Raw genomic sequence first — 24,774 nt, 5'->3', positions numbered from 1 at the left:
AGCGTGCACATTCCATCCAGACATGTGCGCACTGATCACTGGCGAATTGCGATGCTGCAAAGATCCGGGGCAGTGCGAATCCGGGGACGCCCATTGACGTTGGTTGTATGGTTGAATCGATGCGGACCCGGCCGGGAATTGTCGACCCTGGACAACGGCCACGGCAAAGTAACTTTACAGCTCTACCCATGCATCTTACAAATGGCATTGGTGACCAATTGAAGGATTGAAATGATGCTCCTTGACATAGCTACATCGAAGGGGCTCTCAAGATAGGGGAACTCCGTGTAAACCGGGCGGTTCAGACCCCCCCTTCTCGCCCGCTGGACCAATTAATAATCATAACTGACCAAGGTTGGTTCGGTTGAACGGATACCTTGTAGCCTGATAATTGCCTGAGGTGTCGGAATATCAACACCTTATGGAAATGGATCTGTCTTTCTTCCTAGGTTGCAAAACTTCACCAACATCCCCTCGTGGTCGTGTTTTGCTCTTTACGCTCACTTCTATAACGTATTATGGCTGGAATTTTTTCTGATCCTGCCATGTGCTGCCCTATCCACTCAATTGTACCGGTCTCACTGCTTTTCTTACTCGTTGAACAGGCTTGATAATTGAGTCTATTTCAGGAAGATGTTACTGCAGCGAAGCCAAACCTCTGTACAATGGAAACAAGCCTACGCTTGTCCTATGGATTTGTTTCTAACAATATGAAAAGTCCTGCTGTGGATATATGTGCGTCGCATAGGTTGATTTGGTGGCAATCTAAAAAACCATCCCGCCGCCTATTTTAAACGTTAACTCGATTCAAACGCAAGTTAACCCAAAAGAATCCTTACCATCGACAACCAGATCCATTCCATTCAGATAATTGCCCCCGAAATCACTGCACAAAAGCACTACAGGTCCTGTCAGTTCATCTGGTGAGCCCATACGCTGCATGGGATTGCGATCTGCCCACACAGCGCGATGACCTGCAAGTTGATCGCCTTCGTTCATTACGGTGTCCATGTACCCTGGAGAGATGGAGTTGACACGGATGCCGTAGCGAGTCCATTCGGCAGCGAGCGAGTTTCGCATCTGCAGTATGCCCGCCTTGGATACGTTATAAGCCATCTGCGGTTGGGGATAATTCACCCGGTGGGCACTAATAGACGAGATAAAGACAATGCGGCCGCCTGTGCTATCTGCAATCATGTGTCTGCGAGTCAAAATATTAGTCTCTGTTGAAACTGTCTTGACTCTATGAAGCATACCGTCCAACAGCCTGCGCAGTCAACCAGGACCCAGTCATGTTGACATCGGTAACCCTGCGCCACTCGTCAAATGTCATGTCTTCTGCAGAAACGCAAAGTGGGAGACCAGCAAAACAGCACAGTATCCGCAGCGGGCCCAGAGCATCTCGCGCACTCTTCACAGCACGCTGTACATTCTCTTCGTTAGTTACGTCGCATTCCGAGATCACTAGGTGTGCCTGCGGGAAGTCTCGGCGAAGAGCCGTGATATGCAGCGATTGCTTCTGCAGTGCCGCAGGGAGATCTAGCAACGCGAGTCCACTAAGTCCATGCTCTAGTAAAGCACGTGCTGAAGCGAGAGCGAGCACCCCCGCGCCCCCGGTAACTGCGAAGGCTAATATGAGTTCGAGCTCTTGAATTGAAGGCCACACTTACAAATAGCATTTCCGGATACAGTGAACCTCAGGCGAGCGTTTTCTGCTGGGGCATTCGTTTGCGGGAATGGGGCGGGTGGAGCAGTCAATGATGGTTCCGCAATCTCTCCCAGCTGCATCCAAGGAATCCCCGTCATTTCGCTATTAGTGGCGTGCTTGTACTGTGGTTGACAGAACAGTGTAGAATTGCTGTGAGCCCGTTGTGTCGAGCGTGTTGCTGTTCTTATGATGTTCAGGTTATACACGGGGCGGGGACGGAGTGGGGTTGCCCGCCCAGCTCTTTACAGGTCAACGCGGCTGTTTTTTGAGAGATGATGGCCCTTCCTCTGGGTGGTACAAACTCCGAATCTTCCAGTTTCGGGATAATAAGCCTCCGATTAATCAATATGATCAGATTGGAAATCCCGATGCAGTGGTCATGGTCAGGTGATTGCCAGTAGTAAATTGACGATAGCTTCATTATTTTCGGTTTTAGACAATTAACGCTCCGGAGTGATGCCAATATGCTTCCCCTCCGTGGTTCTAGCTCTAGGTACTCATTGCAAAAATAACAGGCCGTTTGAATCCTTCAGCCTCACCGCCAACCCACTCCTTATCCCATTATCCAGTCCCGGGATGAGCGATGATAGCATTAGTCAGGTGATTTCCATGCGGTGAACAAAAAGTCAGCCCTTGGCCAGCTCGGCCAGTTGAGCCCAGAACCAGACTGTCGGGTCTCCGTAGTGTGACAGCCCCGGTCGCCCTACTTAAATGGATACACCCCGCCAAATCACTGGCAATGTTCTCACCTCCCAGAGTCATGGACGAGGACGAGATTGCGGTGGTAAGTGTGTGCTCTCCGGTTGTGGAGCATCACTAATTGTGACCAATACGTATATTAAGGACCCCGACTTCCATGAAGTCGTAGATTCCTACGAACCGAGCGACTTCCGCTCGTGCGTTCCCCAGTTCCTCAGTTGCCCAAATCACTTTCTTACCTTTTGTTACACAGTGAGACATGCAGTCTGGTCTCGAGCATCTATCACGGGGTCATGGAAAATGGCAGACGGTGAGCTTTCCCACCATCAGATACAGACACCAGAATCGCTTATACTCCGAACTAGATATCAGACGATGCGTGAGGGAAAATATTGGTACATACCCTCAATGGCAAGAGGTGTCCGCAATGCTTATCCAACCCAGGGGTCCATCCGACGATTTACAATTCGAGACATATGAAGCAGGGTGATAAGTTCCAAAATATCTACAATGGTCCACGCTGACCGCAACAGTCACTTGGTGGCGCTCGTCGTGGACTCAGAAGCACCCAATCCGCTGTTGCAAGCACCGGTCGAACATCCAAAGGTATCTGGCCCTTTCCCAATCGGCACGACCATGTCTCGATCTAACAAACGGTAATAAAAGCATATCCTCGACATCGGAACAGGACGCGGAAGCTGGGCTGTGTGAGTCGATGGATTTTCGCCTCAAAAAGAGGCTTTTGAACTAATGCACCAGGATCCGCTCAGTGATGCAGCTGATAGGTTTCCCGATGGTTGGTCTTTCTTCCCGTGGCTTGCGCTGGATACGCTGATCTCTCCCGCAGCCACTATTCGCGGCGTTGATCTCTACCCGCCACCTGTAGAGTGGGTGCCCCCAAACTGTCTCTTTGAGTTAGATGACGTACTTGAGGAATGGACTTGGAAAGAGCCGTTTGATCTCATTCATATGCGGTTCATGCTAGGCGCATTTACGCCCGCTGAATGGGATTCTGTTTACAAACAGTGCTACGAGTAAGAAAGCTGACCCAAACTTCGTATTTGAAACTAAATAAACTCATAGCAACCTCACTCCAGGTGGTTGGCTGGAACAGATGGAAGGTGATTGTAATATCTTAACCGACGACAATTCGATTCCTGAGGATAGCATGCTACACTCTTGGGGAGAGAACATCGTCGGGTCCGCAGCAAGATCCGGTCGCCCCGTAGAAACCGTGCATACAATGCGATCCGCTATTGAGAACGCCGGATTTGTTGATATCCATGAGAAAGTGTATAAGTGGCCGATTGGGATGTGGCCCAAGGATCCCATTCTCAAGGAGGCGGGTCGTCTAAATCACCAAATGTGGAAAACCGGGCTGGAAGGATGGGCCATGTGGCTGCTCACAAAATTCGGAAACCCAAAGCCATGGACTACGGAGCAAGTCCATGTTTACGTGGCTAAGACTCGAGCCGACATAGCGAATCCCAAGCACCACATCTACCACTACTTGTAGGTGCTGGCATACGTGGCTTATTTTACCCAGCTGACAGTATACAGACGAAGAATCTGGGCTCGCAAACCCACAAATGAAGAAATAATGAAAACCCGCACGACAATGTGTGAGTTGTCACCGGGACCGACTGAAGCGTCGGTGACCAGGGACTTATCAACACTGAAAATTAGAGATTAAGATCCCTGTTGAATTTCTTGGGCTTAATGTCGAGGTCAACTTCGGTGGACCCGATCTTAAACCAGGGTTGAATGAATACTGCAGCGTTGTGTGACCAATGAGACTCCAGTCTAGCGAGGTCCCATAAAACATGTCAGTACTAGAGCGTTTTAACTAACAAATGAATGACTTTATGACAATAGCCCATTATTACCTGTGTCAGATCGCATGGAAACTCGTGTTTCATACATTTTAAGGATCTCTCCCACACACTATGCAGCATGGTTTGAGGGAGCACAATATCATGGGATTTGTCTTTGAATTTTCCCGATAGGGCAGGGAGCCTTCGGTCAGGGACAGCCCCTCTGGTAACTAGGGTTGTATGACCCCATCGCACGGCGAGGACGTTGTCATATGCAAGTGGCAGGATACGAGTCATGTATCACAACAAACCAAGTTCTGGGCCATGTTAGAAACAAGGAGTTCTATCACAGCTTTAGTTGAGACCCACACTATTATAATATGGGGTTTCAGCAACCACTGTGGAGCTCTTTTCACTTCAGTACTAATTGTACGGTCCGGAACACAAACTATTATGCTATGCATCAAAGACGTCAATCCGCAATGTTCGAAGGAGATTCTCCTTGAATGCCATGCTCCTCTTGAGAAGCGAATTTGGTCTTGTTGCTATTTCATTGCGATTGATTCTAGAGAGACGACAGGTCGAAACGAAATTTAAGACAGTGAAACAACCACCTATCGATCTCGGTTTCTCTAAGCAGTCACCATTCAATTACTGCAGAAAGACAAAAAAAGCAGTATATGTTCAAAAATATGAAGATTGCCCGAAATGTAAAAAAAATGTAAAAAGATTGATTAGGCTGGGGTTCGATCCCAGGACCTTGTCGGTGTGAGCGACACGTGATAACCAACTACACCACCCAACCAATTACTATCGGAGAATATTCTCTTAGATAATGAGATTCTACCTTGGTGGGTAGAAAATTGTAACAAAAATAGATTTGGGCGGAAGACCCATCTCCAAATGTCAGGCCCTCACAAGGGAGCGTCTTGGTTTATTATACTAGTTCTATAACTTTTTTTGTACGCAAAAAAAGTTGCTTTTCTATGATTCCCTTGGGTTGATTTTTACACTGCCGTTCCAGTAGACAAGTAGAGAAGGGCAGCTCTTCAGCTCGAAATATATATTCCTTCGACTACGAAACTCAGAAGGTATATGATTTTAGTTTTATAAACGAGTATAATGAACTCAGACTATACAAAAATACATGTAACCTCTCTGGCTGCTTATCAGGATGGGAATCAGGTAGGATTGGATATTCCGAGCTCACGGGTAGCTCGAGGTTTGATAAGGATAACAACGTTGTATGGGGCGGTGTCAGGGCTGCGGTCGCGATACTACTATACATGGTGGGCCCAAGCATGACAGTCAGAGAACTTCGTCCTAGTGGTCTTTTGGGCCTAGCTGGGTAGCGCGCTTGGGTGCACTCCTCACCGGCGGCCCGGTGGACTTTTTAGTCAAAGACACGTCTTCTTCACAAGGACGGAGAGACAGTTGAACTTTAGTGATTCGAGGTGTAGAAAGAAAACTGAAGGTCTCGGATATTGATGACTCTCTATTTAGTGGGCAGTCAATACAGTCCCACGGGGGTGTCAGCCGAACTTTGCTTCTCATGTCAAGCGATGCAATTCCGGCACCTGCGTATGACGACTTGCACCTTTGTGAGGCCGAGATCATTTGCGATCCTGGCGTTTGTAGATATTTATATTTTCAGGGGATTCCCTGCTACTATGCATATCGCGGTCGATAACCATTAACCGGCGTAGAGCACGCCATCTACGTGAGAGCTTCAGCTCCGTGTGATTGGTGGGATGACCGCCACTGTGGGCCAGGTAGTCCCAACCTGGCGATGATATCAGCAGTCGCTGATTTGACGTTACTCAGTTCTTTTTGGAGCTCATTAGCCATTCTTCTTCTCCTCTACGGAGTATGAAATAAAATCTCCACAACTGGGGAACCCTGACTTTCCATCATAGCCGCCCACCATCACTCCAATGGCCACGCATTACCTCTACGCCCGACCTCTAGCAGTCCGACCAAATTAACCACCGAACTAAAAAGCTTAAGCGTGGGTCTCGGCCCCAACATCTGAAATTAATCATCTCCCAGTTCCCTCGTTTTCCAGCTGTCTCGTGGGGCCCGCCCACTTTTTTTTGGTCTCTACGCAACTTTCTTTCCCCTTCTCTTGCTCCCGCTCTCTCCCACACTCTCCCACTCTCTTCGCTGCAAAGTTGAGGGCCCGACCGTGAGAATGCGGTCGCTGACCCGCAGAGCGGTCTTCGCTCTAATCAGCATTCTAGTCTTCATCTTTCTCGTCTCCACGTTCAATTCGGGGCCACCACACACCTGGTTTCCCAACTCGAAGAGCCCCTCAAAGCCCGATTTTTGGGACTGGGATACCAGCACGAGGTTTCGCACGCCGCATGCCAAGCACTCACAAATCGCCGATGTCGATATTTGCGACTCCTTCCCTACAGACCGGCTGGCCAGCGTCCAGGTCGTTTTGAAAATCGGCGGATCCGAAGATACCGAGCGACTTGACGTACTCACCTCCACGGTCACCCGCTGCATCACCAATCTGCTCATTGTCTCGGATCGAGAAGACGTGCTCAACGGCCACCGGGTCCACGATGTGCTCGCCGACCTACCGCCGTCGTTCCGAGCCAGGGCTCCTGATTTCGACCAATATGAGGCCCTCCAGAGGGACGATCCAAATTTCGAGAAGGCCGCAGGTTGGAGGCTTGACCGCTATAAGTTTCTACCAATGGTCGAGTATGCAAAGCTGTCAAATCCGTCTGCGCAATGGTTTGTCTTCCTCGAATCAGATACCTATTTTTTCTGGGACAATCTATTCCGACTGCTGGACCAGTTCGACCCTGCCGTGCCTTTGTACTTCGGTTCTCCCTCCCCGGGCCATCGCGCTAAAAACGGGGATGTCACTTGGTTCGCCTACGGAGGGGTCGGTTTTGTTTTATCCGCTGCCGCGGTTGATAAGCTAGTGCATCGGCCAGTTGGGCCGAACGGGGAATTCAAGCTGCCATCCTTGACACTGCAAGATGAACAACTGGTTATGGATGAATGCTGTGGAGATTCCGTTCTCGGATGGACATTGTTTCAAAAAGGGATCAAGCTCTCTGGCTTATTCCCGATGTTCAACCCGCATCCCCTACACGGCATTCCTTTCCATGATTCCTACTGGTGTCAGCCAGTCATCAGTTTGCATAAAACGTCATTGACCGATATGGCTGGGTTGACGAAGTGGGAGAATAATCGGGACCGTACAGTATGTCGCCGATCACTTGTACTCTCTGCTATATGTCTAACTGTGCCTTTTAGGACCCACTTCTCTACTCAGATCTGTTTGAATACACTCGGTTGGGCGAACTGGCCGACAAGGAGGATTGGGACAATGGCGAATGGGGTGGATTCCAGGACCCATTAGAGTCACCAGCTCACCGGTCCTTCGAAGCCTGTCGGTCAGCCTGTCATGACCATGATCGCTGTCTGTCCTTCACATACGATTCCACAGGGCACTGTATTTTTGTGCCATCCATGCGCCTCGGCCTGAAGAAGCTGATCTCCCCAGAGGTCCGGCTGTCGGCAGGCTGGGATAATGAAAAGATCAACAGCTGGACAGCTTCGCATCAGTGCCCACGGCCACATTGGGTGAAACCAAGTATAACCCGAATTTTCTGATTCTCGGCGGCCGGCATATCATTGGAGTTTGGAATGGCGTTTTATTCATGATTTACTCTTTGGCGGTTGATATCGTCTTTTGAGCATGTGATCTGGGAACATACTGGCATATACCCCTCGGATTCGAGATATACTATCCAACCGAATTTTGTACATTAGATTGCAGTAAACCCGTGGGACACCCCGGAGTCTTTGCCAAACAATCTTGAAATTAAAGAGATATAACATTTATATACCAGTCTCAAATGCAACGAAAGGTGCTTGTGGTACCCTTGGAGCAATTTTGCCGCCCCTTGTTAAAGTGATAGAAAGCGGATTCTTGAGTACAACAGAGATAAACGACACGCAACTGCTCAAATGCTTGTTAACTCCTCGATACTAGTTACTAGTAGTCCATGCACAAGTTCCCGGGACTTTACCCAATATGTATTAACGTAATTCTTTTGAACAATTCGATCCCTCTCCCCAAATTCGCCTTATGACCCCAATTCATACGCAGGTCTCGTAGTCTCGGTCCTCCCAGAGCTCAGTTCAGACATAGGCTTGCCGGCTATCTGCTGAGGAATCGTCTGCCGGGCGAGAACACTTCTACCATCAATCTCCGACGTTGGCTGTTCTGACGGAGTTGCAGCGCTCAATTCAGCTCTTGGCTGTTTCTTAGAACGCGCCCGTAAAAAGAAGATCCCAAAAATAATTATAAGAATCGCGCCGACGGCTACTCCGACACCGATTCCTGCTTTTGCACCAGTCGATAGGCCACTAGATTTCGAGGCTGCGGAACCGGCGGATGGTGGTAATGGTGAGCTCTCTTGGCTTGATGGAGCCGTGGATGTTGTAGATTGGGAAGTAGTGCTTACGCCTGTGCCAGTGCTAGTGCTTGTGCTTGTGCTTGTGCTTGTGCTTGTGCTTGTACTTGAATCGGATGGCGTAGAGGTAGGTATACTCGAGCCAGCGGTTTGACTGACTTGACCACCCAGGATTCTCGGTGACGGGAGCGAAAATGTACCATCCGAACAACAGTCAAACTGGCCCAAGCTCTCGGCAGAATCGTGGCAGCAAAACGTGGTTAAGCCGAGATCGCAGGACCAAATATAGTCAGCGCTCGAGGATGTGCCTTTCACAGACATTTATTTAGTTTTCAGAGATTGACTCGCAGGGAGCGCATTGACACATACTGGTACTACAATGGGTAAAACAATCCTGGTAGCTTGAATCCTGGCACGAGGAGGTGTAATAAAGGCCCGTGTAGTTATATGTCGCCCCGTCGGAGAAGGTAGTCAGTGAGCCGTTTGCATGATTGTTTTTGTCGCGACACAACCCATTATCCATGCATGTGTCCGCTGACGGACAGCAGAAATTCGAATTTGGGCATGAGACGTCGCCGCTGGCTCTTGATCCATCGCGATAGAAGCAAGAAGCGGAGACGGAGACGAAGTTCAAAACGCCGACAAGTAGATAAACCCCGAACCTAGAAATCGCGGGCATTTGCAGGCGACATTGTAGCTGGCGATTTCGGCACCCCATGAGATGTTAAATGTGGAGCCAAAAAAAAACTCCGTTGCTTGTTGTCAAGTCCGGGGCAGGGGGAACAAGTTTTCTTTTAATGTCACGAAGCTTTGGCGTGTCGGAGCTCGCTAAACCCGTGCCGGGGGGCCTGAATCACCTAGCGTGCAGCTTAAGTCGGTTGGCTTCTCATCTGATTTGCAAAAACAGTACATGATTGGGGTGCTCGGATGATTCGCTCAGCGTGCCGCTAGACTGATTTGGCTAATCGCTGCGCTACGTATGCCTTTATCCAATCATGTTTCGTCTGCCAAATTACGATTTGCAGGAACCGGACCCTGCTTCGGAAAAAGCCTGTGAATTTGAATTTCACTGGTTTTTCACGGCTGCAGGTCGGATAATACACAATGATCCTCAACCCGAGCCCTAAGATCAAATGATTGACAGTGCGACTGTTTGTCGATCCAGCCTTGAATAGGCCCTGACAGTCTGCTTGAACTGAAGCTTTCGCGGCTTTACAGGAGGGTTTAGGGGTTTATGTGCTCTTTATTTGTACGCGCAGCCATGCCTCTGCTTTATTGAATTTCACTTTTACACCCTTTTGTCCTCGTCCTGCATGTTAATCGGCAGGATTCCACAGGTCCAGATGGACCTTTCCTCATTGTGTACTCGCACAATATAAGGAAGTCAAGCTCGAAAGTTCATTGTCCCTAGACACTATCTACCCTGGATACAACGGAATGTTCAGCTCCACCCAATCCAATCCATCTTCAAGAAGGCATTTCTACACAGGTTGGCGGCGGTCCATGTACAGACCGCGTGATTCACTTCTTCGAGGAAGGGGCGGTGTATGTAGTGCCGCCCTGGCCGTTGTTGGAGTATGTGCTTCCGTTAGATTGGAGTAGTAGTACGAGCCATTCCTAGTCCAGTCATGTCAGCGCAGTCAGCCAAATTAGCAGCCTAGAGAAACGAGCGAGTTAGGGAAGTGGTATGAGTTCGAGTTCGACGCATTGAAACCGCGGCCCCGAGCGCACTAGTGGTTGCCATAACGGAGGGGCTTAAGTTCTACTCCGAGTAGGGGAGTCAATTATCACGTACCTGGCTATTGGTGCCGGAGCCCTTGCAGGAGTAAGAGTTACCTTGGTTGTCCTGCGACATAGTGGATGAGTGAATGGCGTGGGTTGTGATGGTCAAGGAGGCTGGGAAGATGAAGAGGGGAAACGGAATAACCGAAACAGAGGGAGCGATATCGCTCGGGATCTATACACAAAGCAGACTGACGTTGGTACAGAGAATAAGACCAACGTCCACATCTTCTCCTACAGGATATTGCTATAAGATATGACTACACTGGCTGAAAGGGCATCAACTCTGTGGATATTGCATCTGCATATCAAAACTATGAAACACCATGACAAAACCAAGTCCATCACATATCAAGAAGCATTCAAAACCAACCACACACCTCTGTAGGCTCAGGTGCCTTGAGGGGGACCAAGCAGGGCTTCACACCTCCTCTACATTCTTCTCCAGCTGGAGCTTCTTGATACGCAGCTTGAGGGCAGCCATATCATCTTCCAGCTCACCCAGAGCCGAAAGCAAAACAGCGAGGTCATCAATATCGTCGTAGTTGTCCATGTCCTTGCTCACAACAGCAGCCTTGCTAGCTGACTTGGGGGTGGTGGTCTTGGACGACTTGTGAGCCTTGCTGGGGGTCGCAGGAACCTAGAAGACACAGGCGTTAGCAAATGGATATGTTCACCTGGCCAAGAGGATACGTTACCGATGCAACCTTGCGCTTCTGGGACGGGGAGGACTCAGTAGCATCCTTCGGAGTGGCTGCGCTGTTGTTTCCGCCGAGCTGCATGGCGTGGTTGAGGATAAAGCGCGGGGTGCTGCCATTTTCATCGACTGGCCGACATTAGCTGAGGCATAAGAGCCAGAATATCGCAAAGAGATTACGTACCGAACGAACACTTGTCCATGTGTCCGTAGTAGGCGCAGCTCATGCAGGCGCCCCGGCTCAACAGCTTCTTGCCATCGTCTGCAATCACGCAGGAAATGAAAGGTCCGGCGCCCGATGCACAAGTACGGCACCACGACGCCTTGGGGACTTCAACACCAGTGGCCTGGCCCCAAGCAGCGCGAGTCATATAGGAGGCTTTCAGCTCATGCGGTTTGCCTTTGAGGTCAGACTTTCGGTACTCCAAAGGACGGACCCAGCCTTTGTCCGGCAGCCTGAGCGTACCGGAGGCGATCTTGGATTTAAGCTGGGCCAGGAGAGTATCCGAGATGGACGGCGCGTCTACGACTTATGGCAAATATATAAGCGAGGAACTTTGGGAACAACAAAGCAGACTTACCATGCTCCTCGCCGTCCGTTGCTCCGTTCTTGGGGAGCGAGGGCGAGGAAGACTCATCCTTCACTATCTTCTCCTTAGCCATCATGTGATGAAGGACAGGAAAGAGCTACAGAAACACAGAATATGAAGGTGAAGAAGAGTGGGAAGGAGAGGGTGAGTGGCGGTAGAAAAGGAAGGTGGAAAGGGAAACAGAAACAAGAGGAAGAAGGAAAGAAGGAAAGGTGTTTGGTAGGCAGAGAAGCGAGCGAGAAGGAGAGTTGCCGTTTCGGGAAACACCCAAGTGACGTTGTTTATAATTTCCAACAAGTAAATTTCATATGCACCCAAGTAAAATAAAAACTCCACGAAACCTATTCCAAAACGCCCGCAAGATATACATATGTACAAGGTCGTCAACTCATAGCCTGCGAGGCGCATAATTCTATACGAGCCACAAAAGGGGATATTCACATCCCCACCCAGAGACGCCAGCGTCTGCCCTATATTGGGAGTCGATCAAGCTCAGATTCACTGTCGTCGTCGTCCTGCGGCCTGACAGGCTGATAAGAGCCGCCAGAGTTGGATAGACGGCGTCGCAGACGGCGGGAGACGGCGCAGTAGACACCAAAGAGAAGACAACACAGCGCGAAGATGCCGATTAGAACCGCGCCCCAGTTCCGAACTGAGGCGAAGATCCCGCGCGGTTTGGCCGAGGCGCGTGAAACCACATCCGTCATGCCAATCACTTCGCCGTTGCTATTGACAGCGCACACGCGCAAGTATGTGTCGAGTTCTGGGGTCACCAGGGGGATCTCGGTCTCAAAGGTGGTGCGAGGGACTTGGTTAGCGGTTTGGAATGTCATATTGGATAGATCCAGGCCATCCCATGCTTCAAGACGCCAGGTGGCCACCTCCGTCGCACCGTTCCAGCTCACAAAGACGCTGTCGCCGGCAACCGCAACGTCTGGGATGGTATTTGGCATGCCAACCCAGTCGCTCTTGGTCACCCGGTAGGAGACGATGCGGCCAAAGGAGAAGAATGCCGATGCACCGAAGTGAACGTCACAGACAACATCTCCCGTGCTGGTAAACTCGGTGTAGGCGGCGCTGTGACCCCATCCGACAAGCACATTCCCAGTATCCAGTACCTGAAGGTTGCCTTGCGACGGCGTCATCAAGGCCTGCGGGTGGTCGTATGTCCTGAGCAACTGGACTTGCCGTGCTGGGGCATCGACCTCAATCATCATGCCACGACTGACTGGAGTCGGGTCAGAGTCGTCCTTAACCTCATTGTCAAACAGAGATATCGTGTTGGGACCTCGCCAGCGAGCGTCATGTTGCCAGTGGAATTCGACTTTCGCGTCTTGGGATGCATCAGAGAATTCATTTTGTCTCCCACCGAGGTTCCAAAGAACGTCTCCTGTGTTTCCATCGATGCAGGTAATGGAATGGGTATGCCGACCCGAAACCAGGTAGCGGCCCTGGTCATCTTTGTCTACGCTGTTGAAGTGGATATAGTCGTAGCCAGCCGTGTGTTCGTGCCCGCGGTCTCCGAGTGGCTCGTAGCTGCTGTTTGGCGGGAAGAAACTGGATGAACGCCACTCAAAGAGTAGCTCTCCGGTTGCAATGTCAAGTTCCTGAAGGATTCCGTCGTAGAGCCACCCGAGCTCGGGTCCTCCAACGGAGGTCAGGTCGGCCGGAATCGGTTCGTAGATGATGATCAGAGCAGTCCCGTCCGGCGTGATTTGGAACTCGTGCAAGTCACCGTCCAAGTTACCGACAGGAGACACGACGTATCGTTGTGTGTAGGTCGAGTCCAGCTGTACAGAAGTTAGCCAACCGCTCCAGAACTCCGGCCGCCGACTGGGCACCTTACCATATACCATGAACCACGACCATGAGCATCCTCTTCGTCTCCTTGCCAATATGTCAAAAAGTCCTCGCCTCGATACCGTTGGACCCGAAAGTCCTGAGTGGTCCCCCATTGATGTCTGGTCCACACCAATTCTCCCCGAGCATCCAAGATCATCGGGCCCGGGTACGCGACGGAATCGCCTCGGGGCGCCATGAACGTATACCGGCCATCACATTGTGCGCCTGGAGGTGAGATCTGGACGACCGGCGAGTCTTCATCAAACGAGGCGTAGCTTTGGGACGGACCAAACCCGTGAACCCCCAGATCGTACCAGCTCAGATCCGTCCGAAAGCGAAAGCGGAGGATCTGCGGGACCACGAAAAGATATAACAGAATGAGCCCGCCCAGGGCCGCGAGGATTGCGAGAACCCAGCGGTATAGAGCGCGCTTCTGGGGGCGACCGGCGCGATGCTGCGGCCAACGCCAGGAGCTTAGGCGAGCAAGGCCGGAAGAAGTCCGCCAGGACATGGGCGCATTGCGGAATGGAGAAGGGGGTCGGGGTAGTAGCGTGGGGGAAGGGAATGTGGCGGAAGGCAGAGTGGAAGGGACGAAAGAAGAAAAAGGGAGGAAGTGCCAATGCCACAATTATAAACTGGCCCCATCCATCCCCCGCGAGTGCAATATCTAATAATCTCTGAGTCTCCGCTCGCGTCACTCCTTACCGGCGGGGACTCTTGGCTGGACGTTGATTCGGCCGCCAGCCGGCATTCCAGACAAGGTTCGCCACATCTGCCAAGGTCCAAGTGGATCAGGAGGATGCGCGTCAAGCCCAACGGAAATGGCATGCGATGCGACGGCTTTCCCTAACAGCTGTGCGTTTCATCGCTTTGACTCCTTCCGCGCCCTGGTTCGGGGGGCAGCTGCGGCACAATCTCGCTAACACCGTCCGCGCGTCCTGCGCTAGTGTGGCGGGCGTGGCGTCGATACCTCGAAGTGGGACTTGGTTTCCCACTTGGCCCAATCACTGCATAGGCGGCGCCGCAGGCCAGGTGCCGATATCCGTTGCACCTCTTTTGGTGGCGTGGAGGAATAAGCATCGCCCAATGCGAAGAGAGCGCGATCGTCAACCACAATGGGAATGCGAAACGAGAACGAGGGGCGGGTTTCAGGGCGGCGGTGGCAGAACCATTGCTCTCCCCCTTGCCCCATGCGTGGTGGAATACGTCCGCACGACCTAAGACAGGCAGATAGAACGCGCAATGTGATACCATCCGGCTGCATGATGGGGTGGCGCCCTGACACGGGCCTAAACAGGATTCAAGCTGTTCTTGGCATCCGGTATGAATCCACCCGAGATAAGATGGCCGCATAAGGGCACGTGATGCATTAGGGTTCGTGCACGGCGATGATGGACAGGGCACATACTCGATCGCAGACGGCGACATGGACTGTACGATGCCGAGTCCTCGCGGACCAGGATATAGCTCTGCGTGGGCGTCGTCCGACCCCCCGTTGGTGAGCTGGGCAGTCCCAGTGCGTCCGTGAATTCACCCACTGCGCTCTCCATCTGGGCCTCCATGTCGCGTCATTCCCTTCCTCCTCCAATTCGCTCCGACGAATCCACCACGAGGCCATGAATAATCAGGCCCGGCGGGGAAGAGATCGTCCTGCTAGTTCGGGAACACCAGACCCATTCGGGCAGGTACCAACACCACCCGCCAATAACAGCCCGTGGAACACACGTAGCTGCTGATGAAGAATACACCACGCTCTCCACGGGCGGTTGCTGGGGGTTCCCAGCGACCCCTGGCCCTCCTTCATCCCTCGGTCGGTCCCCGCTTCTTCGATCTTTCTCCACACCTCTCGAGATCCTGAAGAAGCTCTGGAGCTTGATCCGCCATGTTCGACAAGGAGACGGAGGTGATCGCGCAGGATGATCTGGACATGCAGCGTCTGGGTCAGGCCCAGCAGTTTAAGGTGCGGCGGCAACCGTGTGGAGAGGGACGGGTGGCGCTGACCGGAACCAGAGGAACTTCCGTTTCTACTCTATCTTGGGCTTCACCACCACGCTGATGGCCACATGGGAGTCGATTTTGCTGTGTGTCGCTCTTTCTCTCGTACGTGGAGAGGTTCGCTAACCTCGTGTAGCACAAGTACCTACGGCTTGACCGATGGCGGCCGGGCCGGCATGCTCTATGTGTACCTGGCCTCCTTCATCGGGTTTTTTGCGGCAGTCATCTCCATGGCTGAGATTGCATCCATGTACGTTCCTCCTGCCGCGCATCCCGTCCGAAGCTAACCGGGAGACGAAGCGCCCCGACCTCGGCTGGGCAGTATCACTGGGTCAGTGAATTTGCCGGTCCGCGGTTCCAACGCTTCCTGAGCTACATTACCGGTAAGATGTTATTATTCCGGAAATCTTTTAGCATCAGCCAGCTGATCGCAACTAGGATGGCTGTCGGTGGTCGGCTGGCAGACCGCATTCGCCAGCATTTGCTTCCTCTGCGGCACATTGATCCAGGGTCTGCTCGTCTTCAACTATTCGGACCCGTCGGGCTGGGTTTATGGCTTTGAGCGCTGGCATGGCACACTCTTGACCATGGCCATCGCCGTCGTAGGCACATTGGTCAACACCTTCGGCGCCAAGTTCTTGCCACCATTGGAAGGTGTCATTTTGTTCCTCCACTTGGGCGGATTTGTCGCCGTCCTGGTTCCGATCTGGGCGATGTCTCCGTCGACGGTCTCTTCCCATGAGGTTTGGACGCAGTTTACGAATGGGGGAAATTGGTCGAGCGTGGGTCTGGCATGTCTGGTAGGCCAGCTGACTCCCATCTTCTCATGGACAGGTATGTTGTGCTCTGCAGAGTATGGTTTAGCGAGCTGACGACCACCGTCTTGACAGGTCCTGATGCTGCAACGCATATGTGTAAGTCTATGCTCCAAGAATTGGATATTTTTGCGACTGACAAGTTTCCAGCCGAGGAGGTTCAAAATGCCGCTTTGGTTGTTCCATGGTGTATGGTGTCGACGGCGATCATCAACGGTGCCCTGGGATTTGTGATTTTGGTCTCATTGCTATACAACATGGGCCCAATTCAGGCTGTCCTCAGTCCCGCCAGCGGCTTCTCCTTCATCCCAGCTGTTCATCACGCCACTGGCTCTATTGCCGCCACAAACGGCGTGGCTGCCATTATCCTCGTGATGGAGGTCTGCAGTGCCATCAGCATTTTAGCCACCTCTTCACGGCAGACATTTGCTTTCGCACGCGACAACGCCCTTCCTTTTTCAAAAGCGCTATCTCGCGTCAATCGGCTGGCCGGAAGTAGGATCCCCGTACTAGCCGTGCTGGTTACGACGGTCGTCACCATGCTGCTGAGCTTGATCAACATCGGATCCACTGCTGCCTTTAATGCCATTGCCTCGGTGATGGTAGCTGCTCTTTTCACCACGTATATTCTCTCCATCGGTGCCCTGATCCGAGCACGTTTCCAGCCCGGTGGTATTCCGCCATCCCGCTTCTCTCTCGGGAAATTTGGACTGCCACTCAATGTGTTGTCTGTCGGGTATCTCATCTTCGCCATCACCTTCACCTTCTTTCCGACCGCATACGGGCCGACCCCTGTGACAATGAATTGGTCGATCTTGGTGTTTGGGTTTACAATGCTTTTCGCGATTGGGACTTACTTGGTCCATGGCCGGAAGACGTATCAGGCGCCCGTTATCCACGTGCACCGAGACTAGGTGCCCACCACCTTGCATGCTTCGGTGTTGTTACTTGATTCTATTTTCTTCATCGATTCTGCACATTTAGCTGATATTTTATACAACCCCGCAGTCAATGACATTGGCTAGTTAATCAAGTATACTCGACACGATGTTTTTATCAAGTCTCTCGACTCTAAAGTAGCTACCCAATGCGTAAATTAAATGCCAGTCTCATCAAGCATCAACTTCATTATCTAATACTAATGTATATGCAATGCGAGTCCTGGTTATTGAGGTATTAACTCATAGTTTTTAGATCAGCCCCACGGAGCTTCTTCCCCGCCATGTTCTCTCCTCCCAACTTCGTCTTTCCCGCAACCGCCCTAAGAATGGATATCGCCTGCACGTAAACGAGCTGGAAGGAGACTTGGTCCTGTCTGCTCACATAGCCACCATGACCGACTGGACAACTGAGCCACACTTGCATTCCCACACCGCGTCCGACTCGCCTGATGGCCCGGCGTTCGCCTCTCCCCTCGGCACCGCCAGCTGGGGCCCGGATGGGTTCTCGCATGACCCGGGATTTCTGGCCTCGCAGGAGGAACTGCGATGCATGCTTTTTACCATCGCGCAGTCGGCAGCACCGACTCGCGTGCCCAGCCCAGAGGGCCGAGCCGATGCCGGTGTTCAGTCTCGGGAGCGGGAGCGCGCGCTGATGCGCCCGGTACTGTCGGATACGCGCCGCATCGAGTATTTGAAGAACTACGTTGGACAAGTGGCTCCATGGGTAGGTACACTCGGGTACCTGTGGGATGATGTATCTCCGGAATTGGTTGCAAAAGGTCTCTGATTCTGTTTAGCTTGATATGTTCGACTCGCAATGTGCTTTCCGTGTTCAGATCCCTGCTCTCGCCCGCACATTCCCCGCGCTTCTCAATGCTGTTCTGGCTATCTCTGCCCGGCAAATGGAGAGGAGGGAAGGCATCCAAGACTCCTTCGATAGCATTGAGCTCTACCAGGAGGCTATTCGCTTGCTAAGCCCATTATTGCAGGTGCGTGACCCCAAGGTCGTCGCCGCCTGCGTGCTGCTATGTTGTCTTGAGATGATGTCGGCTCGTGCCCAGGATTGGCGCCGTCATCTAGAGGGATGTGCTGCGTTGTTTGATGCTTTTGGGATGCATGGTTTCAGTGGTGGCCTGCTTCAGGCTTTGTTCTGGTGCTACGCGCGCATGGGTAAAGATTGCCCTGGTGAAAACCAAAAGACTACGCTGACGATTAGACCTAGATGTATGTGGTGCTCTTATTTCGGATGGGACCCAGAGCACTCTTCTTCGACCGAGCAAGTGGCTAGCACCCGGCTGCCACGAGGATGATGCGTCGCGGCTATTTCAGGCCACCCAATCCCCTGATATGCACGCCAATTATGCCGTTTATCTCTGTGCAAAGACCTGTGAGCTAGTCTCTGACCGGACGCAGTGCATCGAACTTGGTTCTAAGAACGGCTGCACTGGTGAAGTCTTCAACCGTCGTTGGATCCAGCTCTGGGACGATTTACAGCAGTGGGTGGACAAGCGGCCACGCGAGCTACTTCCAGTGTACACGGCCCCGAATAAACCATTCCCATACATCCTTTTTATTCATTGGGCAGCTATTTCCTCAAATCAGCTGTACCATACTGCCAGCATCTTGCTTCTGAATCTCATGCCCAAGTCGGTCAAGTTGCAACCTGCACCTTCTGTGTCGGCGCTCTGGCACGCACGCCGTATCTGTGGGATTTCGCTGGCTAATTCCCACCACGGCTGTTTGAACAATGCCATTCAGCCGTTATGGATAGCCGGGCGTCTCTTCAGCCATGTCTCAGAGCATACCATTATTGTCGATATCATCCGAAACATCGAGGCCGATACCGGATGGGGCGCTTGCTGGCGGATTCGTGACCTAGAGCTGGCTTGGGGGTACCAGGTATCTCGTTGATCTGTCGATTCTCGTGCTGTCCCTCTCCACAATCATCATCTGGTGGAGGGTTGTCCAGAGTCGGAGATAGAAACTGGGCTTCTTACGTTTCATCGAGAAGACACCATATTTGCCGCAATTCCTGCAAGCGCTCGCTAATATCAAACCCCGTCATCTCCCGAATGCGCTCAAATGCGCGCAGTATTTCCTGCTGCTGCGATTCATGCGTCATCCGGCGCGCGGCCATCAGAAATGATGCCAACAGGCACGGATCCCAGCATTCCTGCCGATCGTTATTCAAGGCGATGCCGCAGATGCGCTGCGCATGCCAAAGCGATGACATCGCAGTAGGTTTGAAATCGGTGATGGGTGCAGTGCGCGGCCGACTTTGCAGCAGCACCAGCATGGCTGTATGATAGAGCTGGCTGCCGAATGCACCTGCTCCATTGGAGAACAAAATAACCGGAAAACTGCGCTCTGGCCCGGCTAACTGGTCATGCATCTCCAACTCCAACATCGGCTGGAATTCCTGCGGTCGCTCGTGGTACCAGTGTTCGAGCTCATCCACGAGCTGCATCCACGTCTGCAATGGCGAACAACCCAGTGGGGGTTCTTCGTCGTGGATGAACCGGAGCGCGCGCGCACACAACCAGAGCGGGCGGTGGGCAAAATGGAAGACAGTCCCAAATGGATCGGCCATCGAGTCGACATCGGCCAGGTATGGGAGTGAAGGAGGGAGCGGAATGTGGATATCCGTGTCATTAACTAGAGCGGCTCCGATATCTGGATAACAGTCAGAGGCATGGCAACATTCAGTTGCTCCGGCACATACCTAATCTTGCAAGCAGCCAGTAGATCGCGGATGCTAGATCCCTACCTACTGCACGTAGGCAAATGGCATCGAGAAGCTCCTTATCATCCTCTCTGTGATGGGTCCACGCATTGCAGATGCTCTTGATACAGTTTTTCGCCCCATCCAAAGCATTGAGAAGTGCACGGGCGGTAAAATCAAGGTGGGCATTGGGGCTACCCTGTTTGTCTGCTGCCAATGCTCTTAAACTTCCTTGCTCGGGGTGTAGTTGGCTGAATGACGTTTTGGACAGACAGAGAACTGATACCCATACAGGCTGTAACTCCTTCGCCAACTGCAGAGCATTGATCCCGAACGACTGTCCCAAGTCGCACAAATCCAACTGATGCAGTCAGTCTCTACTCTGAGCATCCAGGGGCAACACTCTTACCCATGGCGCTACTTCGTAGCGGTAGTGGCGAAGTAGCTCCAAAGCTTCCGTTGACTTGGAATCGGTTGTGTTGCCTACTTCTCTCGGTGAGAAGGTCGACGAGCGTGGACCGGAAAACGTAGACTGCGTCATCGCCGTAGCACGAATTGCTTCCTGTGGGGTCGGTGAGGCAACAAATTCCGAGAGACCCAAGTCGGACCCCATTATATGGGCATCACCCATGCCTGTGCCCAGTGCTAATAAGCCCGCGACTGCGGATTCGTCCTTGGCGCTGTACTGCACAGCAGTTTGGGTGGTCCTGGTTTGCGAGTATGTGTTTTCTGGAGACCAAAATGTGAACCCAGAGTCGCTGATCTGCGAAGAGGCCTCGAGACTCCTCGATTCAGGTATCACATTGCTCTGAGGCAGGTTCTCTGGCTGCACTGCGACGATTGAGGTGTGCGCACTAGCACTGGAGCTCACTTGTGCGGGAGTCGATGTCTGCTCCGACTGGTCAGGATCTTGAGCTTCTTTCAACGGCCCCTCGTTGATGAACTATGTTGAGGTATCGTGTTAGCATACTCCATGAAGCCAACCATGCGACTCTTACGCGAATTGCATCGTAACTCGCGGTCGCCTCACTCCCCACCTCCGTGGGCGCGACTGTGTGGGCATTTTTTGTCAGAAATGTGAGCTGCGGACCATACTGGCATTGAAAATTGCGAGCAATACAGTTGCGACATCGCGGTTTGCCTTCATCGCCTGTGTCCAGAGTATGTTAGCAAGGAAGCTTCGCAGCGTGGGGGCTAGATACATTTTCGGCGACGAATACGACAACGCATGCACCCGGTCCGACATCGAGTGAGCCGGCGCGATGAAGTGTTCGGTGTCGGCTGGCCTGCCATCACGACCTACCTAGGTAGGTGTGCTGTTGAGTGTTTACCAACGCTAGGTCGAGGCGCAGGTGCAACCGGGCGGAGAAACCCCGATCCGAAACAGGAAGGCATAACCGCCATCACGTGGCACTAGAACTATACAAAACGTGCAAGTGTTTATTCTTTGATTTGGACAAAGACGAAGGTCAATTTTACCATCTCTGCCTGTCAACATCTTCTTCCTATCTTGAACTCAATGCCCGCATTGCTCGGTATTCATCCACAATCCCCGCATATGCAGATGGCCCATACACTCCAGTCAACTCCGTCAGATACCCTCCGCCAAGGCGGTATGGGTTCAAACCGAGGTCGCGAATCAGGAGATCATTGTACTGCCTTTTATATTAGTCATGCATGTTTCTTGATTCTCGTTCCTAGCCGACTTGCCTGAATAGCATCCACCGCGAGACTTGTCCCGGTCAAAGATCCAAGCACGACATCTTCAGAAATAGATTCGTTCATTTCCTCGCGTGAGACATTGACCAGCCAGTCTAGTCCTTCCGTCAGGAACGCAGCTACCCAGAGTGCCTGGACCTCTGCGACAACGGCAATAGTAGATGTCAAAACAATACCGAGGGCGGCGAATGAGCGATCTCCTTCAGCAACGAGCTCGGGTGCTACCATTTGCCGGAATAGGCGATACGGAAGGTATTTATGGCTTCCCGTCCAAGATGGATCTGCGCGGTTGATTATGGTGCAGCCAGTTTCAGCCAATGTTTTTCGGACTACGGCCTCCGATCGCTGGTCCAGCTCCTGCCAAAGTTTCACGCGACCCTTTGTGATCGAGTCCAGTGGATCGAAAAGTCTCTCCGGCGACAGATGCCCATCATATTCAGACGTTCTAGAGTTTATCAGGCCCGAGAGGCCCAATTTGAGACGAAAACTGGACGGTTCGAATGCGATAGACACGATGGGTTTATATCCTGTGGCATGCACAACCAAGTCAACTGGATCGATCTGAGTCCCATCTGCCAAGTGTACGATTGCATCTTTTGTTGGACCTGCTTCACTTTCATCTGTTGTTCCCGAGATGCTAGTTACGACTGAACGATGGATATGCACTTGGGGCAATAGGATGGTGTCCCAGAGATCGGGTTGGTTAGCGATCCCGACACTTGATGCGCACGAAACAACACTTTGGAGATTAGTGACCGGCTAGTCAGAGCACCAGACAATACTTACCTATTTTCTGGTCGAAGCTTGCTCATTTTGGGATCGGAGCTATACCGCGCTAGCTCTTCAAGATTCCGGTCAACCGAGCGCCAGAAAGACCGAATCCACCACCGTCCCAGCGGATTTCCATGGAAAATACGGGCTAGCCACGAACCTTCCATTCGCAAGCTTATTCCCCATCCCTGTGGTGAGCGTAAAATGGATAGTCGTTTCGGGATTTCGTAACAGCATGGGCTGAGATGGCTCAGAAGCCGCGTGCTCGCCGCCTTGTCGCTTGCTACAGTATCCCCATTAGGAAGAGTCGATGTCGGAGGGGCCATCCATGCCGGTCCTGTTGCCCCATCACGAATGATCCAGTGCACTTGCACTGGATTCTTGGGTGTGCATTTCAGATGCAAGTCTGGTGAATTGTGATGCAAGGTTGCGAAGAAATGCACCAGATCAAAAGACGACTTTGCCCCGCCGTAGATCGCAACCGCCCTCAATCTTGGTGCTTGACTGTCGGTTCTCTCTGGTTTTCCGGCTGTATCTGGTAATGGTTGGTACCCCAATTTCTCGCGAGCCCAGTCTCCTACTTGCTTAGCGTGGATGGCAGGTGCGGTCGTTTCAACGAATTCGCCATGCATCTGGGTTGCTGGCAGATTTGGAATCGATGTCAACCCGGTCGCCAAGAGGAGCTTGTCGCAGATGACGGTGATGAGTCGGGGGGATGAAGTGGTGATGCTGATTTCGAGTGTCCATTCTTTGCTTTCGAGGCGGGCAATCTTCTCTACCTAGCGAGGACATGAATTTGGAGCCATTAAACACTTATCTGGGTGATTGTACCTTCCAGTTCAGCCGTATATGTTTCTGCAAGTCCCATTTCGTCACCCATGCGTGTAGATAGTGATTTATCTTCCAGCCTGCGATGAACCGCGGGCCATCGTCGTTTTCCTCTTGTGGGACCACGTCCGCGAGTGGTAAATCACTGAATTCGTACAACCCGTAGGAATTCTGACTGAGAAGATTTGGGTACAGACGCTCTTCTGCCCATGTTCCCCCAAGATCCGATGCGGCATCGATCATTAAAAGGTTGCAATTTGAGGCGTCTCTAATGGGTGACTGCCTCGGAGTCGTGAAACAGACGGGCAGTTCATCTACAATTTCGTTCGCTTGATTTTTCGTTTTTTCTCCATCATAGGCACCCATTACCTGTAAGTAGGTCTTTCCGGCAATGAGGCCGTAGAGCCCTTGGAAAGTCAGTCTTGACCGTGTTAGTTGGGAAAAAGTGCTTACCGGCCCCGACGATCACAACTCGGTCCATATAGACGGATGGCTGTAGAAGTAGAGATTGCAGACTTGGAAGATTCCATATTTATATAGATTATTATAGTAGAAAATTATGCGCAAACCCGTATTCACCGCCCATCATCAAAGCCGTTTCTTTGACCTTTGCTTCTTGCTCTCTTAATATTGTTCTGGTGGGGCCATCGCAACATTGAAGAGCCTCACGTGATCGACGAGTCCTTCCCAATCGATGTGGCATTCATCTCCAAAAATAGTGATATTCGAGTTTTGGGGGGGTTCTTTCGTAAAGTCTGATTATCTTGCCTCGTGTAATATATGGAGGAAGTCTGAGTCCAGAGATTGCAAGTCCCCAGATATATATTCGACGAAGAAGTACCAATTATCAACATTTATGACGAACAAGCTCACCAAAAGATTGGGATCTGAGAGAAAAACTCGATTCACTTGATGCTACTACATATAGTGCCATGGGAGTGAGGTGGGTGAGTTCCCTACCAGATGGATCGACAAAAACAAGGTCAGCTTTCTTACCTGCTTCAAGACTATCAATATGATACTAGTACGATCTGCCTTCTGTTTTAATAGCAAGCGCTTTTTATTATTTGATCATCCTAAGAATATTCAAACTTCATAGTATGAGAATGGTTTTCCGTCGATTGACTATTCACTGATACTGATAACCCAATATAAAAGCAAGCTGGATGCATCCCTGCCCCCTGGCCAGATTGATACTGTAAGCATTCCAATGACTTTTCAAACGTCGATCACTCCTTGGAGCTGTCTCACCCTGGAATACCATTGGCCGCCAACCCTAGCAGTCTAAAACCCTCCTAGTCTAGACGCAAGGGATGTATCCGCGGAGCCGAAAGAAGGACAAGTAAACATTTTCACGCAGGGATAGTTAGCTAATCCAGGTAAATGTCAGAGGGAAATAAACATCGACG

At 51.7% G+C, this 24,774-nt stretch overlaps 13 protein-coding genes across 13 annotated transcripts; 4 read left to right on the top strand and 9 right to left on the bottom strand.

Annotated features, from left to right (window-relative positions):
* Positions 1-765: 765 nt before the first annotated feature.
* On the bottom strand, positions 766-1,806 carry N7510_008226 (oxidoreductase, short chain dehydrogenase/reductase family; the record flags this gene model as incomplete). Its single annotated transcript, XM_056980151.1, has 4 exons — positions 766-785; positions 840-1,201; positions 1,257-1,620; positions 1,671-1,806. The coding sequence occupies 4 exons, from the start codon at positions 1,804-1,806 to the stop codon at positions 766-768; spliced, it is 882 nt and encodes a 293-aa protein (XP_056830360.1).
* A 641-nt stretch (positions 1,807-2,447) lies between these two features.
* Positions 2,448-4,028, top strand: N7510_008225 (class I SAM-dependent methyltransferase; the record flags this gene model as incomplete). Its single annotated transcript, XM_056980150.1, has 8 exons — positions 2,448-2,492; positions 2,552-2,717; positions 2,773-2,893; positions 2,941-3,013; positions 3,074-3,114; positions 3,178-3,441; positions 3,491-3,919; positions 3,968-4,028. Coding segments are annotated over 8 exons (1,200 nt in total), but the record flags the coding sequence as incomplete, so codon positions are not given.
* Positions 4,029-5,544: 1,516 nt separating this feature from the next.
* N7510_008224 (uncharacterized protein) lies at positions 5,545-5,838 on the bottom strand (the record flags this gene model as incomplete). Its single annotated transcript, XM_056980149.1, has 1 exon — positions 5,545-5,838. One exon carries the CDS (start codon positions 5,836-5,838, stop codon positions 5,545-5,547), a length of 294 nt encoding a protein of 97 aa, XP_056830358.1.
* Positions 5,839-6,394: 556 nt separating this feature from the next.
* Positions 6,395-7,857, top strand: N7510_008223 (glycosyltransferase family 31 protein; the record flags this gene model as incomplete). Its single annotated transcript, XM_056980148.1, has 2 exons — positions 6,395-7,444; positions 7,498-7,857. Coding segments are annotated over 2 exons (1,410 nt in total), but the record flags the coding sequence as incomplete, so codon positions are not given.
* A 476-nt stretch (positions 7,858-8,333) lies between these two features.
* On the bottom strand, positions 8,334-8,984 carry N7510_008222 (uncharacterized protein; the record flags this gene model as incomplete). Its single annotated transcript, XM_056980147.1, has 1 exon — positions 8,334-8,984. The coding sequence occupies one exon, from the start codon at positions 8,982-8,984 to the stop codon at positions 8,334-8,336; it is 651 nt and encodes a 216-aa protein (XP_056830356.1).
* A 1,200-nt stretch (positions 8,985-10,184) lies between these two features.
* On the bottom strand, positions 10,185-11,805 carry N7510_008221 (uncharacterized protein; the record flags this gene model as incomplete). Its single annotated transcript, XM_056980146.1, has 6 exons — positions 10,185-10,280; positions 10,459-10,620; positions 10,873-11,085; positions 11,144-11,271; positions 11,327-11,598; positions 11,699-11,805. The coding sequence occupies 6 exons, from the start codon at positions 11,803-11,805 to the stop codon at positions 10,185-10,187; spliced, it is 978 nt and encodes a 325-aa protein (XP_056830355.1).
* Positions 11,806-12,202: 397 nt separating this feature from the next.
* N7510_008220 (arylsulfotransferase family protein) lies at positions 12,203-14,085 on the bottom strand (the record flags this gene model as incomplete). Its single annotated transcript, XM_056980145.1, has 2 exons — positions 12,203-13,522; positions 13,579-14,085. 2 exons carry the CDS (start codon positions 14,083-14,085, stop codon positions 12,203-12,205), a joined length of 1,827 nt encoding a protein of 608 aa, XP_056830354.1.
* A 335-nt stretch (positions 14,086-14,420) lies between these two features.
* On the bottom strand, positions 14,421-15,136 carry N7510_008219 (uncharacterized protein; the record flags this gene model as incomplete). The annotated part of the gene is made up of 2 exons (XM_056980144.1): positions 14,421-14,791; positions 14,983-15,136. The coding sequence occupies 2 exons, from the start codon at positions 15,134-15,136 to the stop codon at positions 14,421-14,423; spliced, it is 525 nt and encodes a 174-aa protein (XP_056830353.1).
* A 320-nt stretch (positions 15,137-15,456) lies between these two features.
* N7510_008218 (uncharacterized protein) lies at positions 15,457-17,298 on the top strand (the record flags this gene model as incomplete). The annotated part of the gene is made up of 7 exons (XM_056980143.1): positions 15,457-15,534; positions 15,585-15,655; positions 15,706-15,819; positions 15,870-15,952; positions 16,008-16,403; positions 16,460-16,483; positions 16,535-17,298. The coding sequence occupies 7 exons, from the start codon at positions 15,457-15,459 to the stop codon at positions 17,296-17,298; spliced, it is 1,530 nt and encodes a 509-aa protein (XP_056830352.1).
* Positions 17,299-17,716: 418 nt separating this feature from the next.
* Positions 17,717-19,236, top strand: N7510_008217 (uncharacterized protein; the record flags this gene model as incomplete). The annotated part of the gene is made up of 3 exons (XM_056980142.1): positions 17,717-18,049; positions 18,123-18,495; positions 18,548-19,236. The coding sequence occupies 3 exons, from the start codon at positions 17,717-17,719 to the stop codon at positions 19,234-19,236; spliced, it is 1,395 nt and encodes a 464-aa protein (XP_056830351.1).
* An 82-nt stretch (positions 19,237-19,318) lies between these two features.
* On the bottom strand, positions 19,319-19,915 carry N7510_008216 (uncharacterized protein; the record flags this gene model as incomplete). The annotated part of the gene is made up of 1 exon (XM_056980141.1): positions 19,319-19,915. One exon carries the CDS (start codon positions 19,913-19,915, stop codon positions 19,319-19,321), a length of 597 nt encoding a protein of 198 aa, XP_056830350.1.
* Positions 19,916-20,417: 502 nt separating this feature from the next.
* N7510_008215 (uncharacterized protein) lies at positions 20,418-21,110 on the bottom strand (the record flags this gene model as incomplete). The annotated part of the gene is made up of 2 exons (XM_056980140.1): positions 20,418-20,990; positions 21,078-21,110. 2 exons carry the CDS (start codon positions 21,108-21,110, stop codon positions 20,418-20,420), a joined length of 606 nt encoding a protein of 201 aa, XP_056830349.1.
* A 608-nt stretch (positions 21,111-21,718) lies between these two features.
* Positions 21,719-23,846, bottom strand: N7510_008214 (uncharacterized protein; the record flags this gene model as incomplete). The annotated part of the gene is made up of 4 exons (XM_056980139.1): positions 21,719-22,505; positions 22,553-23,316; positions 23,369-23,772; positions 23,819-23,846. The coding sequence occupies 4 exons, from the start codon at positions 23,844-23,846 to the stop codon at positions 21,719-21,721; spliced, it is 1,983 nt and encodes a 660-aa protein (XP_056830348.1).
* Positions 23,847-24,774: the final 928 nt, after the last annotated feature.

The sequence above is a fragment of the Penicillium lagena genome (genome assembly GCF_028827675.1).
Source record: "Penicillium lagena strain IBT 129212 chromosome Unknown utg000006l_segment0_segment0, whole genome shotgun sequence".
In the NCBI taxonomy this organism is placed as follows: domain Eukaryota; kingdom Fungi; phylum Ascomycota; class Eurotiomycetes; order Eurotiales; family Aspergillaceae; genus Penicillium; species Penicillium lagena.
This window is presented reverse-complemented; position numbering and strand designations above follow the sequence as displayed.